Genomic DNA, 14,472 nt, shown 5'->3' with positions numbered 1-14,472 from the left:
GGTGGTGCAGTGGTAAAGAATCCAGCTGCCAATGCAGGAGACACCAGAGACTCGGGTTCAATCCCTGGGTCAGGAAGATCCCCTGGAGAATGAAATAGCAACCCACTCCAGTATTCTTGCCTGGAGAATCCCATGGATGAGGAGACTGGTGGGCTACAGTCCATGGGGTCACAAAGAGTTGGACATGACTTAGCGATAAACAACACTGCTGCTGCTGCTGCTAAGTCGCTTCAGTCATGTCCGACTCTGTGAGACCCCAGAGACGTCAGCCCACCAGGCTTCCCCGTCCCTGGGATTCTCCAGGCAAGAACACTGGAGTGGGTTGCCATTTCCTTCTCCAATGCATGAAAATGAAAAGTGAAAGTGAAGTTGCTCAGTCATATCCGACTCTTAGAGACCCCATGGACTGCAGCCCACCAGACTCCTCCATCCATGGATTTTCCAGGCAAGAGTACTAGAATGGGGTGCCATTGCCTTCTCCGAAACAACACTACCACCACCAAATAAATAATATGGATTTTAAGTTATTGTGTATAGTTTTGCTTCTTTCATCTATTCTAAACTGTTTTCCTTAAACTATCTAACAAGGTCTTTAACCAGCTTTTGTCACTAAATTCCTTAAACAAGACCCAAGACTAACAAGCTATAATTAAAGTCTTGTTAAAAATACCAATACGATTTTCTAACATTTGTAAAATTTACAAAACTTTAAATTTCTTGTAAAAAGTTCCAGTTTTAACTCTCAAGTACATAACATTAGCAAAGAAGTTCCCTGTTACACATCTTATGCTCAAATCAGAATTAGTGCAACTCAAGAAACTTGGAGTTATCATAATTTAAATCACCACACACTGTGGCACACAGACCAACTTTAGCCTGATGCCTGTTCTTATACAGGCCACAAGCTGAGGATAGTGTTTACATATCTAAATGGTTTTTTAAGAATGATAATTCATGATAGTGAAAATACATTAAATCCAAATTTCAGTGCCTATAAATAAAGTTTGACTGGAACACGGCCACACATACTAATTTACAGCAGTCTGTGCCTGCTTTAGCACTATAAAAGAGCTGAGTAGCTGCAAAGAGACCAGGCGGCCCACAGATTCTGAAGTCTTTGCTATCTAACCTTCTGCAGAAAAAGTTGGCTGATCTCTGATTTAAACAAACAATGTATATCTTCTAGAATGTTTATCATCAATGAAACGATAGAATTTTCTTGTTATTTCAAACAAAATTTAATATAGCAAAATGGTTGATTTGAGGCAAACTGATGATAAGTCAACTAAGTCATTAAGGCAAACCTCTCAAATACTGGTGAGGTGATGAGGATGAAGGAGAGGTAACGCTCAGTTTTCATGGCTCTACAGTGAGGGAAAGAGAAGGTGCTATGACGACCTTATGCTTCAGGCAGCTGTAGAAACCCCAAATTTTGAGCATGGTAGAACACACATGAGAAGTTCCAACCAAACCCCAGAATTAGACAGAACCTCCTGCCCCTGTTTGCTCCTCTCAGTTCCAGCATTTAGAACGCACTCTATAAGAAAATATCAAGAGGGAGAAACAAAGATGACAACATAGTTCTTGTGATCAAAGACTATGTTTTAATAGAGGAGACAATTAAAATAGTATGTATAAAATAGAGATTTAAACAAAGTGCTATAGAAAGACAAATTAGGTAGGGTCAAAGGATTGAAAAAGGCTTATCAGAAAAGATAGCATTAACTATGCCTCAGAGAATAAAAAATACATGTGGATAAGGTAGAGCTGCAATAAAGGGAAAGGTTTTTCAAACTGAGGAACTTCTAGGGCCAAAGATATAGAAACATAAAAAGTATATGGAAACTTTAGGAAACGGGTGGCACAAAGCTAAAACATATACAGGACAAGGCCAGAAATACCAACAAGGACTTTGAAAAGTTTCAAAAATATGTTAAAGAAAAAAATATTTCCCTGTAACTACTAAAGGTTCACCAATGCTTTGGGGGCTAGCATTGAGGTTATCTCAAATGTGGTCTAAAATCATAACCTGAATCTATTGTAAAAATTTCAGGGCATTCTACAAAACAACCAGCCAGAAAAAAAATCAAGAAAAAAGGTAAGAGTAAGCATTCTAAAGAAAAGGAGATTAAAGAGATATAACAATTAAATGCACTGAGTGATAACTGATTAGTCTGGATCAGAGATTTTATACATGACTTTATTGGGACAATTAGGGAAATTTGAATATACACTACACTGAATAAAATTATTGTATTATATATTTGATGGTGATATTATGATAATTGTAGGAGAATATCCTTCTTAGGAAATACATGCTGAAAAGGAAACATAAAAGGTCATGATAGCTGTAACTTAATTTTCAAATAGTGCAGGGAAAAAAATGTGTGTTAATATACAGTGAAAAAGTTAATCTACACATATGCACACAAGGAAAGAGAGAGAGACAGTGACAAATGCAGGTGAAGGGTTTACTGGTGTTCATTATACTAGTCTCTCAACTTTCACATAGGTTTAAAACTTTTCAAAACAAAAAGTTAGGGTGGGTAAAAGAAGAACCTGAGAGGTGACTAAAAGAGAGGAATCTAAGTCACAAAGTTTTCTTGAACACCAGAGAAGATGGTGGCAGCAATGAATGAGATAATCAGTCCATAGGCTTCCCAGACAGTATCTGAAAAGAAGCAAGAGATCAATAACAGTAGTTACTTTTTTCCTATTGTTGCTGATCACCAAGAATGGGAAACACAAAAGGATGTTAGAAGGGTAGATAATAAATTCAGTTGATAGATGATGGCCTGTGTTGTCCAGAACACTCATCTGGAAGTAACCACCCAGAAGCTGGAAATTTCACACTGGACATACAAGAGAGGCCAGCACTGGGAGCACTCTGGAATTTGAGTGTTAAGAAATTATGTACAGAATAAGACAACACTGGGCGGGGAAACAGAGAACAGCAGCTAATACAGTGTGTATACTTGAATACTTTATCTCAGAGAACAAAAAAATATCTAAGATGAGGGAGACGTGCATATTCTGAGTTTCAGTTAAAACTCAGATATTAGCAAATACTGTTAGGAAAAATATGGAAAGTTGTACTTTCAATTTTAGTAATGAAGTCTAATAGCAAAACAGAACTGCTATCATTCATGTACAAACCAAATTGAAAAAAGGTATAATTTAGCTTATCTAATCAGTATTCATAACATCAGATACCTTTGGTATTTGAACTTACATGACATACTAATAAGAAATTACAGGTCATAAAAATATCCTAAGAATTTAAAAATAATCAAAAATAGAAACAACCACTTTACAAATATTTTTGGTGATGATTTATTTCCCTCAATTTAGGCAAACAGGTGTACAGATGATTTTAATCATCAAATAGGCTTGCTCCATAAATTAACTGCACCTGTATAATTAAGTCTTTTTATAAACATGTTTGATGAGTACTATACTAGAAACATAAGATTTCTAAGTAAGATAAATATATCTTGAATTAGAGGTAAACATTTTTGTGTCATCTATGCCTACAACTTAGAACAGAATTAATTGTGGTACTTGCAGGCTCCTCATCACAACACTCTGTGTAACAATAGTCTTTTCCTTTGGCTGACAGATTTTATGTGACCAGGAAAGGAAACATGTTAGTGTACTACTGCAGGGAGTTTGGCTAGAATTCTTTTATTTAAGTGACTAGAGTACATATCTAAATGTGTACTCTACCTTACACATGCACCTTAATAAACCTACACTTATTCCAATAAGGCTATCATTGTTAACCCCTGCTGGACTCATCAGTTTCCTTCATAGCCAGTTCCACTCATATAACAGGCACTACCACCATCTTTCCTTATGGCTTTACAGTCACACTTATTTTTAACCCAGCTTCCTCATGCACCGTATGAATAAGGTTCATTTTTGCCAAAATTGAGAACAAAAGGATATGCTGTAAGTATAATGGTAATCACAAAAGGAAAAATGGGGAAAATGTTTTGAAGAATTGCAACATCATTTGATCAAGTATAAAATTTCCCATAAAAGCAACTTTAAAAGGGAAAGAGTCACAATTTCTTTTATGGTATTTTTAGAAGCCTATTAAATATCTTCTATCTCATAGGTTTAAGGTATACCCTGTGTTGAATGAAAAAAGATAATGAGTGCATTGTGAAACTACATTTTAAAATATACAGGTCATATCACATATTGCAATGTCATCCACCCCCAAAAAAGTCACACCTGGCTCCCTGAAATATTTGCAGCCAGCATAACAAGGATTACTGCAATTAGCATGCACTTTGAAGGAAAATATTTGTTCTTCTATCACAGAATCTCAGAGTTCCTTTTCTTTTTAAAAAAATAATGATTTCCTTAAAAAGTGATGTTTAAAGCCTAACAGGAAGAAAACTCTCAAGAAAAGACTTCTTGCATTTGTTAATGTGGAAATGAGAGGCTTTCTCCATTTGTAGCCAACCCCCTCCACAGTCAGCTCCGCTGGAACAGGATAGACACATGTCCTGGCCTTAATAGCCTTCTTCCTCTCCTGGGAAATCAGAATGCTAATGCAGGACTCTGTTCTTCTGCACCACAGCACAAGGCTGCCACCTACAGAATCTCTTAATCCATTCAGCACTACCCAAGGAGAGTGAGACATTTTGTAGACCCGGTAAAGAAGCCACTTATGCCTGGAGACACTAGGTTTAATTCCCTGTTGGGGAAATGTGCCATGACCATCAAAATGGGGACAACAAGAGCAGCAATCCAGGCTGTAGTCACTTGAGAAAACCAGGAGTTGAAGAGCATCAAAAACAACATGAGATTTTATGAAGAGCAACTTTTTCTTAACTGCACTCCCTGCTTTATCACAGAGACAGAGGTAGACAGATAAAGTAGCAAATCCACTGGAAACAAAATGCTTTTCCTAACTTTCCTCAGGACAGCCTTGTCCTTAGAGATATTAATATGGAATGGCTCAACTCAATGCTGCTTAACTGAGAATCCAAGTTAGTTTCTCTGCTCTCCCTTCCCATTCCTCCCTAAGTATGAGAATCTGACTCTGGAACAAACGCTAAATTGCTGTTGATTATCACTCACTCCAGTGACTCTCCTTTCATCACCACTGATGTAAGTGAGAGGTACAAACCATCCATCGGTCATGAGAAAATGCCACGGATAAATAGCCTTTACTGGGACCGCTCATTTCAACCATCACTGATTGGTCATCTCGTGTGAAGGACAAGAAGACACAGGCACGCTCCTTCTCTGGGTCACAGTTCAAAGGACTCCTGATACAGAACTTCTTGTTCCCACAGTCTGAAGCATTGAACTAGAAAAATGACAGGGGGGAAAGACTTAATTATCAAACAGGCAATTCATCTCCAATAACAGAAGAGCTTCTACCTTGAAGTATGGGTTTTAACAAGAATACATTTTCATAATAAGGATTCAAACGACAGGAAAAAGACCACATCCCAAGTTAAAAATTATCAAAGCAGTAGTTAGGTTGTAAACTTTTAAATTTAATTAATATTAATTAAAATTTGGAAGACACAACATTACTTGAACTATAATTACACACGAGTATTAAGATCCCTTTAATACACAGAATACTTCACATTAATTATGTTCTGGAGCAAAGTTTCGAGCAAACTTTGAGAAATTTCTTAGGGAATATTTAAGTCCACATTGACATTCTTGCCTAAAGGATATCCTCTAGCTTTCAGAGATGGAATTTTTAAAACCAAACAAACAAACCTTTAGCAAGTTTTTATATTTAGATCCTGGACTCTGCCTCTAGAATTCAAGTTTGACATTAAAATAATGTAAGAAAAAAATGGTTACTCCCATATATACCACTGCTCCAAATAATAGTAATAACAATTTAGTGGAGAAGAAGCAAAAACAACCTATGATTATTTAATTCAGAGCTTCTTGGTATTGCAAATAAGAAAGACTATTGAAAAATGTCAGCTTTACAATTTGACAGAGCAAACAAGCAGTCATACTGAGTTAGAATGAGGTGTGACACCACATTTCAGAAGAGAGCTAAACATGAGTTTAAGTAACAGGATTTAATGGGAACTGTACAGAAAAACTCTCATTTCTTCTCCTACTCTACCAATATTTCTGGGCACCAAACAGGTGTGGGCATGTTCCACAATAAGCAATTCTGAAATTCTCTGCAGACATAACTGAGTGTGCTACAAGTCAACTCTTCTCTGACACTATCTACCTGAAATTGGTGTCAGATCCCACAGGCTAAGGGCTCAGTCCCACAAAACTGCACCCACTTCAGATGCCCATCACAGATGCCAATCACAAGCCCCAGGTTGCCACCTGTACTTCTGAATCGTTGGCCATAAACTGGAGGTTCTCAGCACCTTCTCCTTGAGTTAGGTGATTTATAAAGATGGCTCACAGAACTTACTAGATTACCAGGATATTATAAAAGGATAACAACCCACAAACGGCCAGATGGAAGAGCTGCGTAAAGTATGCAGGAAGGGGCAGGTGCAGAGCTCCCATGACCCCTCTGAGGCACCAGCCTCCCCACACCTCCATGTGGTCAGCAACCCAGGAGCTCTCCGAAACCTACACTTTTGGAACTTTTATGGAGGCTCCATCATGTGGGATGGAGAAGGAAATGGCAACCCACTCCAGTATTCTTGCCTGGAGAATCTCATGGACAGAGGAGCCTGACAGGCTACAGTCCATGGGGTTGCAAGAGTCGAACACAAGTTAGCGACTAAACCACCACCACTATCATGTGAGATGAAGGATTATTAGCTCAGTTTTCAGCCTCTCTCCCTTCTCTGGAGAATGGGGTCAGTGGACTGAAAGCTGCAAGCTTCTAATCATGGCTCAGTGTTTTGGGGGACCAGCCCCCATACAGGAGTCCACCAAGAGTCACCTCATTAGAACAAAAGATACCCCATCATTCAGGAAATTCCAAGGGATTTAGCAACTCTGTATTAGGAACTGGGGTCAAAAGGCCAACTATTAACAGAAACCAAGCAGAGACCAATATATATATATATATATAGATATATATAGATATATATATAAATTTTTGTTTATTATTTCACAGGAACTTAAAGAGAAAGTATAGTTGAACGGAGAGAATAAGCCACTAGAAGCCTGGAAACATGGGTCTGGTCTGTCTCTGTTCTCCCCTTTACTCCACCGTTGCATCGTGTTTGCTGCAGAATTTCTCTCTCAGGGTCTGTTTATCTTTAACTATGCAACAGGGACCCTGAGGCCTCCTCTAGCTCTCTACAAGTGCCAACATCCTGTGACTCTGAATGAATCTCTCCATAATTGGAGATTATAAACTTGGTACAGAGATACAATAAAAAATCTCCAACAAGAGCTAATGCCTTTTATACGAATATAAGAAAAGATAACAATCTTTTCTTAGATTGTTAATAGAGTCCTCCTGGGAAGCTCAGATCCAAAATGACTGGGAATCCCCCAAAGCAACTTTAAAATACATAAACATTGAGACTAAACAACCTGAGAATTACTGCAAACAACAAATCGAATTGTTTGGTCAAACAAAAGTTCATAATAATGTAATCAAATGGCTCATCACATATTGCATAATGTGGAAAAGAAGGTAAACAAAACAAGACACTGTATAGGGGCATAGGAGATTTAGCCTTCCCTACGAGAAAAAAGAGCTATAAAGAGACAAGAAAGTGGAAGGAAGAGAAAAAATGAACGAATGTTTACTAAATGCCTATTAAGTACAAATCAATCAGAAATCTCATATTCATTCTATTTGGTTCTCACAGTAATATATATGGTTCTATAAGAATTAGATATTATTATTTCTCATTTATAGGTGAAGAAACTGAGACTTTAAGATTTAAGTAATTTGTCCAAACTCAAACAGAAATTAGACGAATCAGAATTCAGGCCCAAATTTGTTCTTCTAACTGTAATAACCTTCCTTAAGACATTTTTTGTTATCGTCACTTCTGAATTGAGAAGTCTAATTCATCCGAATTGCTTTCAGTAAAGCCTTTCCAATGTTTGTAACATGAATAATCCTTTGCAAGATGTGTTTTTTTAACTGTACTTCTTTTGAATCAGAGGGCCTAAATAGAATTCTAGCTGATTAGCTTGCAAGAGTTCAACCTGTAGAATCCTGCAGTACTCACTGGCCTTAGCTGAAATAAGAGTGAAGAACTATATCACCATTTCAGGATTCTACCCCCACACCCCCTCCCAGTTTAGCTGAAACCTAAATTTAGCTTCAGCTTTAAGTTCCCTCTTCAGGTTTGCTGTTTGGCTGTATTTTAAAAAAGAAAATAAACCCTGCTGCTTCAGATTTATTTTCAAATGAAAACATATGCACTGCTAGTATAGACTACACGTGAACGTCACAACCACACCTTGAACATCTAGGGTCCTGCACTCCTCTTATTCTAACCTATAAGTCGTAAAGTTGCAGTGAAGACTCCCTCCTGATTTCCTGACAGGCACTCAAAAACCTGCTTCCATAACCCAGGACAGCCACTCCTTTACAAACATCCGCAAGCACAGAACCACAATTTCTAAGGAAGCTGTTCCTTTAGACTGTATTTCATGAAACTATAAAAACTCTACTTACTGATCTTGTTAAATGGGAGACTGACGGTACCGTTGGCATTGGTGCTATTGTAGCTTCAGGTGTTGTAAAAGGAGGTACATTTGGTTGTGAAATTACAGGACCAGGAATCTTCACCCAGTAGATTTTGTACTTCTCAACGACTGTGGCTCTGAAATGCAGTTCCAGAGAGATTAGAAAGAACCATGATTGTGGCTCATCATAAAGCGAACCAAAAAAAGGTAACTAACTAGGAACATACAACCTAATACAGGTATTTCCTGGATATATTGAGGGTTCAGTTCCAGACCACCACAACAAAGCACATATTATGATACAGTGAGTCACAGAATTATGGGCTTTCCAAATGCATATAAAAGTTGTGTTTACACTACACTGTAGTCTATTAAGTGTGCAATAGCACTATATCTAAAAAACAATATCTATACCTTAATTTTAAAATTGTTTTATTTGCTAAGTTGTGTCTCACTCTTTTGCGACCCAATGGATTCTAACCCACCAGGCTCCTCTGTCCATGGGATTTCCTAGACAAGAATACTGGAATGGGTTGCCATTTCCTTCTCCAGGGGATCTTCCTGACCCAGGGACCAAACTCCTGTCTCCTGCATTGGCAGGCAGATTCTTTACCACTGAACCACCAGGGAAGCCCAATTTTAAAATACCTTCTGGCTAAAAAACACTAACCATCATCGAAGACGTCAGCAAATTATGGTAGTAACATCAATGATCACTGACCACTGATGAATGATCACCATAACAAACATAATATTGATGGAACAGCTTGAAATGTTATAACAATTAACAAAATGTGGCACAGAGAAACAAATTGAGCAAATGTGTTTGAAAAATGGCTCCCAAAGACTCATTTAATGCAGGGCTGCCACAAACCAATTTGTCCAAAACAAACTATCTGTAAAGTTAAATAAAGCAAAGCGCAATAAAACAACAATGCCTATACTACCTGACAGAGTTTTGTAGGAGGCAAATCTCTAATGACTCTCTTCAACCTCTCTTCAACTTTGATTGTTCTCTCTCTCTTGTCTTATCTGTTCTTTGGGCATATTCACAGCAGCTATGAATGCCAGACCCAGGGACTGAAGTGCACAGACTTCTACTCCTGACATATACATGACATACTACTATTACACTTTTCACAGTGGTCATTCAAATTATTCCAAAAGGCATGTGTAATAAGCAGCTTATGGAGAAGGCAATGGCAACCCACTCCAGTATTCTTGCCTGGAAAATTCCATGGACAGAGGAGCCTGGTAGGCTGCAGTCCATGGGGTCGCTAAGAATCGGACACGACTGAGCGACTTCACTTTCACTTTTCACTTTCATGCATTGGAGAAGGAAATGGCAACCCACTCCAGTGTTCTTGCCTGGAGAATCCCAAGGACGGCGGAGCCTGGTGGGCTGCCGTCTATGGGGTCACACAATGTCGGACACAACTGAAGTGACTTAGCAACGGCAATAAGCAGCTTAAGAAAGAAGCTATACAGAGGCTGCACAAGCAACCATCAGCTCTTACTGGGGTCAAATCTCCTTTTTCACATTCCACTCAACACACAGGTGTACACAGATCAGTGTACAAAGTGTACTCTGTGTACAAAGTGAAGCAGAAAATAGAGACAGGGTAGGAGAGCAATTCTTCCCTTAAATGACATTCACGACATCCCCCTTTATGACAGTCCATTTCCTCTTTGCATGTAAGATTAAGAGAGAAGTATTGTTCTAATTCTACTGAATTTCGTAATTCTGAGGAACACACAGAATCTTACTTTCTGACAATCTAATCTGCAAGTAGTAACAATGAGAAAAAAGTCATTCAAATTTCAGGACTGCTTTTTTTCATATTCTCGTACTAATACAGGAACAAAACTTTTAAAAGTATTCATCCATACACCATACAGACTCAAGTTATTAACTGATGGCTCTTACTAGTTTGAAGGCACTACCACACTTCATTCACTCAACAAATGTCCATTAAGTGTCTATTAGGTCCTGGGTCCTGTGCTAGGTACTCAGTATATACTGCTGGAAAAAAATAAACAAAACAACTACTTATATCAGTAAACTGGTGTCATTACTATACTAAACCTCTGACATACTGGTGAATGTTCAGTAGTTATAAAAAATGATGCAGACTCTCATTATTTCAATTATACTAGTTATAGAGTTGCAAATTCTTCTACTCACAGGAAGGTTATGTGATTTGGGGCACCGCTTGGAGCATCCCAAAAGACCTTGATTTCTGTTTTCTTTGATGGACTTCTATGACTTACAGCTGATCCCTGAAAGAAAATGGAAAAGAACTACCATTCAGTTACTCAATAGCTCAATATAGCTGGAACTACAACCATTTATCACTGTACAACTCTGGTATTCTGTTAAACACAAGGACTCAGGTGCTCAATAAAAACATGTTGATTGGTTGACACCAAATTAGTAGCTGGCTGTAGAGTCAGCTGAAATGTAAGAACTGAAGAGAGTTACAAACATTGGGTGTGTTGATGCTGTATAGAGTCTGCTGGTTATTTCATTTATTTGGGGCTTTTCTGGTGGCTTAGTGGTAAAGAATCTGCCTGCAATACAGGAGACCTGGGTTCAATCTCTGGGTCGGGAAGATTCCCTGAAGGAGGACATGGCAACCCACTCCAGTGCTCATGCCTAGAGAATCCCATGGACAGAGGAGCCTGGCAGGCTGCAGCCCATAGGGTTGCACAGAGTAGGACATGACTGAAGCGACTAAGCAGCAGCAGAAGCATTATTTCATTTATACTGTAAGCTTCTGGTTTTCTATTAATATATACAAATAGAATGCAGAATATTCACCAAAAGAAAAAATTCCTGCCTCTAAATATGTAGCATTATCTTCTAGTAATTCCTTTCCCTTGAACAATCTTATTTCCCACTTTCATTTATCTGGATACTCATCCTTTGAGGTCTAGCTTAGATAAGCTCTTCCGAAATGCACTCACTCAATTCCCTACAGTCAGTGTGGCACTTCTGCCATGCTTCTCACCCACCCTGTGTATGGTTCTAATCTGAGTCATCATACTATTCTACTAATGTGTCTGTCCTATATCCATATGTTCTGCTTATGTGTCACATAGCATATGTCCATATGCTTTGCTTATGTGTAAGGCTCTGAACTCATCAAATAACAAATCTTGTTCATCACCATATCCCTTGCAGGAAAGTTCCTGGTATAGTAAATGTTCATTTAATTAATTAATTAATTACAAAAGCCAGACCTCTGTTTCACTCTAGAACTCTATCTTCAATATCAACATCCTTCAAAATTCAGTACAGTAAGAAACAATATTTTGATAAAATAGCAAAAGCTATAAACAAAACTATGAGCCTACCTTTTCTAGGATGTTGATGTATAAAAATATATTGCCAGTAGAAAAATTAAGTGGAAACTTTGCTCATTGTGACTCTATTCAGATGTCTGCAATACATAGGTAATGTCATCGTTTATCTTGCAAACACCACTCCAGTGAAAAGACCCAGGGAAACTGATAGAAATCAGTTTCAAACTAAACACAAACCTGTACGTCTTCACAGGTCAGAAGCTGTGACACATGACTGTCAATCAGTGTGAAGGAGCCAACAGGAGGGCCACTCAAATTCTCAGCGTCACGTGCTTCTAAGAGAAAGCCTTTAAATGGTGGCCCTGACAAAGTAACTGAGAAACAAATAAAAAGGTAAGTTAGGAGTTTAGCAACATCCCCCAAAAAGACTGTTAGAGGAAACATGTCACAAAATCAGGTGTACATATACAAAACTACTCTAGGAGAGAAAACAGTAGAAATCATCTCATAGTCAAAGAAATTCTAAACCATGTTCCACAGGACATTATTCCATGAGGTGTAATAGCTATTCCACAGGGAAGAAAAGGTTGGTTATGGTCAGAGTGTGGTTCACGGGGCCAAAGTAGCTTGAAAAATGCTGGTTTAAAGTACACTTGTGTCTTGACTGCAGATCCCTCAGGGTTTTAACAACCTACTATATCCTATAAAGCTCTAAGAAATAGAATCCATGTAACCCATAAAGTGTTCTAAATTTATTTTTTCCATAAACTCTTTTTGTTAGAAAATATCTATTAATATTTTGCATTTCTAATATTGCAGAAAATGGAGTTTGTAAAATGCTCTTATAGATACATCCTTAAGTTTCAGCCTACTTTGTGCCAGAAGAATTAGGGAAACATATGAAACTACACAATATTAAGTAGGATAAGGGTTTAATCAGATCAGATCAGATCAGTCGCTCAGTTGTGTCCAACTCTTTGCGACCCCATGAATCGCAGCACGCCAGGCCTCCCTGTCCATCACCAACTCCTGGAGTTCACTGAGACTCATGTCTGTCGAGTCAGTGATGCCATCCAGCTATCTCATCCTCTGTCATCCCCTTCTCCTCCTGCCCCCAATCCCTCCCAGCATCAGAGTCTTTTCCAATGAGTCAACTCTTCGCATGAGGTGGCCAAAGTACTGGAGTTTCAGCTTTAGCATCATTCCTTCCAAAGAAATCCCTAAGCGTTATTTTCCTCTTCTACTGAGTAAATAGTACTGTTAATGAAGAGATATTAAATAATGACAAAAATATTTTAAAACCTATTCTGCAGAATTCCCCAGAGGTCCAGTGGTTAGCATCTAGCACTTTCACTGCAGGGCTGGGTTCAATTGCTGGTTGGGGAACTAAGACCCTGCAAGTTTCATAGTGTGGTCAAAAAAAAAAAAAACCCGGTCTGAATGGATAGTAAATATACTGCTTACATAATATAGTCCTCAGTAGTAGTTAAACACAAAAATGAGAAGTGTAAGATTATGGTATCTTATGAAACAGATGAACAAATTAAATGAAACTATATCAATCCAACAGTAATAAAGATTCAATGTATAGTAAAAAAAAGCAAAATGAAAAATGCAAACTGTTAATAGCAGCACAATACCTTTGATTCGATCTCCTGGCCTGAATGTCTTCTGACTCACTGAAATGTTGTGAGCGGGATGAGACTGTGGGGTATGACCATGCTCAGGAATCATTCCACCGCATGACTTTGTTACTTTTCCACTGGGATAATTAGCCACAAAACTAACATGCAACAGAAGGATGAAGGCACTGACGGTAAATCCAGGAGCTATCATCTTAAAAAGAAGATTAAAAGTACACTATTTTCAAAGGTAACTAAAATATAAGAGCTTTCATATCACAGGACAGTAAGTTCTAGACAACTATTTGCTTTCAATAATCATTTAACCACATTCTCAAAAGTATATAATATAAAGAATGTGATGTATGAAGCTTGACCTGGATTTGAATCTCAGCTTTTCTTATTACTAACTGTGAAACTTTAGGTAAATCACTTAAGCCTCCTTTCTTACCTGAAAAATAAGGAAACGAAAACTCTCCTTTCAAAACTATTTAAATAAAATCTACAATAGCTACAACCAAAAGTCTGAAAAGGAAGATAATGTTAAGCTTTCGTTAGCATGATCGGGAAATAATAAAATAATCCAGTAAAAGCAAAAGGTTTTGCTCCATTTCATACTAGAAAATTTAAACAAATAAGAACTGTTTCTTCTGAATTTAAATATCATAATCTGAATAAATCTTTGATATGAATTCTCCTAGCTTCCCATTAAGCTACTCATAATGACAGTTTTATTTGTAGCACTGAAAACTGAGGATAACAACAATTGTAAGAGACAGTATTTCCATTACCTATCGCTCAAATGGGCTTCCCTGGTGACTCAGTGGGAAAGAATCCCCCTGCCAATGCAGGAGACTCAGGTCTAATCCCTGGGTTGGGAAGATCTCCTGGAGAAGGAAATGGCAACCCATTCCAGTAT

At 38.0% G+C, this 14,472-nt stretch overlaps 1 protein-coding gene across 1 annotated transcript in view; it reads right to left on the bottom strand.

The window, feature by feature from the left end:
* Positions 1 to 14,472, bottom strand: part of FRRS1 (ferric-chelate reductase 1) — a 54,293-nt gene that overhangs the window by 27,581 nt on the left and 12,240 nt on the right. Inside the window, exons 2-6 of the mRNA XM_010831001.1 lie at positions 13,572 to 13,767; positions 12,169 to 12,305; positions 10,811 to 10,905; positions 8,615 to 8,762; positions 5,144 to 5,326 (exon numbers count right to left, since the gene is read on the bottom strand). Of these exons, the coding sequence (XP_010829303.1) occupies positions 5,144 to 5,326; positions 8,615 to 8,762; positions 10,811 to 10,905; positions 12,169 to 12,305; positions 13,572 to 13,767 (759 nt within the window). The remainder of the gene's footprint in view (positions 1 to 5,143; positions 5,327 to 8,614; positions 8,763 to 10,810; positions 10,906 to 12,168; positions 12,306 to 13,571; positions 13,768 to 14,472) is intronic.

Source organism: Bison bison, unplaced genomic scaffold (assembly GCF_000754665.1).
Source record: "Bison bison bison isolate TAMUID 2011002044 unplaced genomic scaffold, Bison_UMD1.0 scf7180017864519, whole genome shotgun sequence".
Taxonomy (NCBI): domain Eukaryota; kingdom Metazoa; phylum Chordata; class Mammalia; order Artiodactyla; family Bovidae; genus Bison; species Bison bison.
This window is presented reverse-complemented; position numbering and strand designations above follow the sequence as displayed.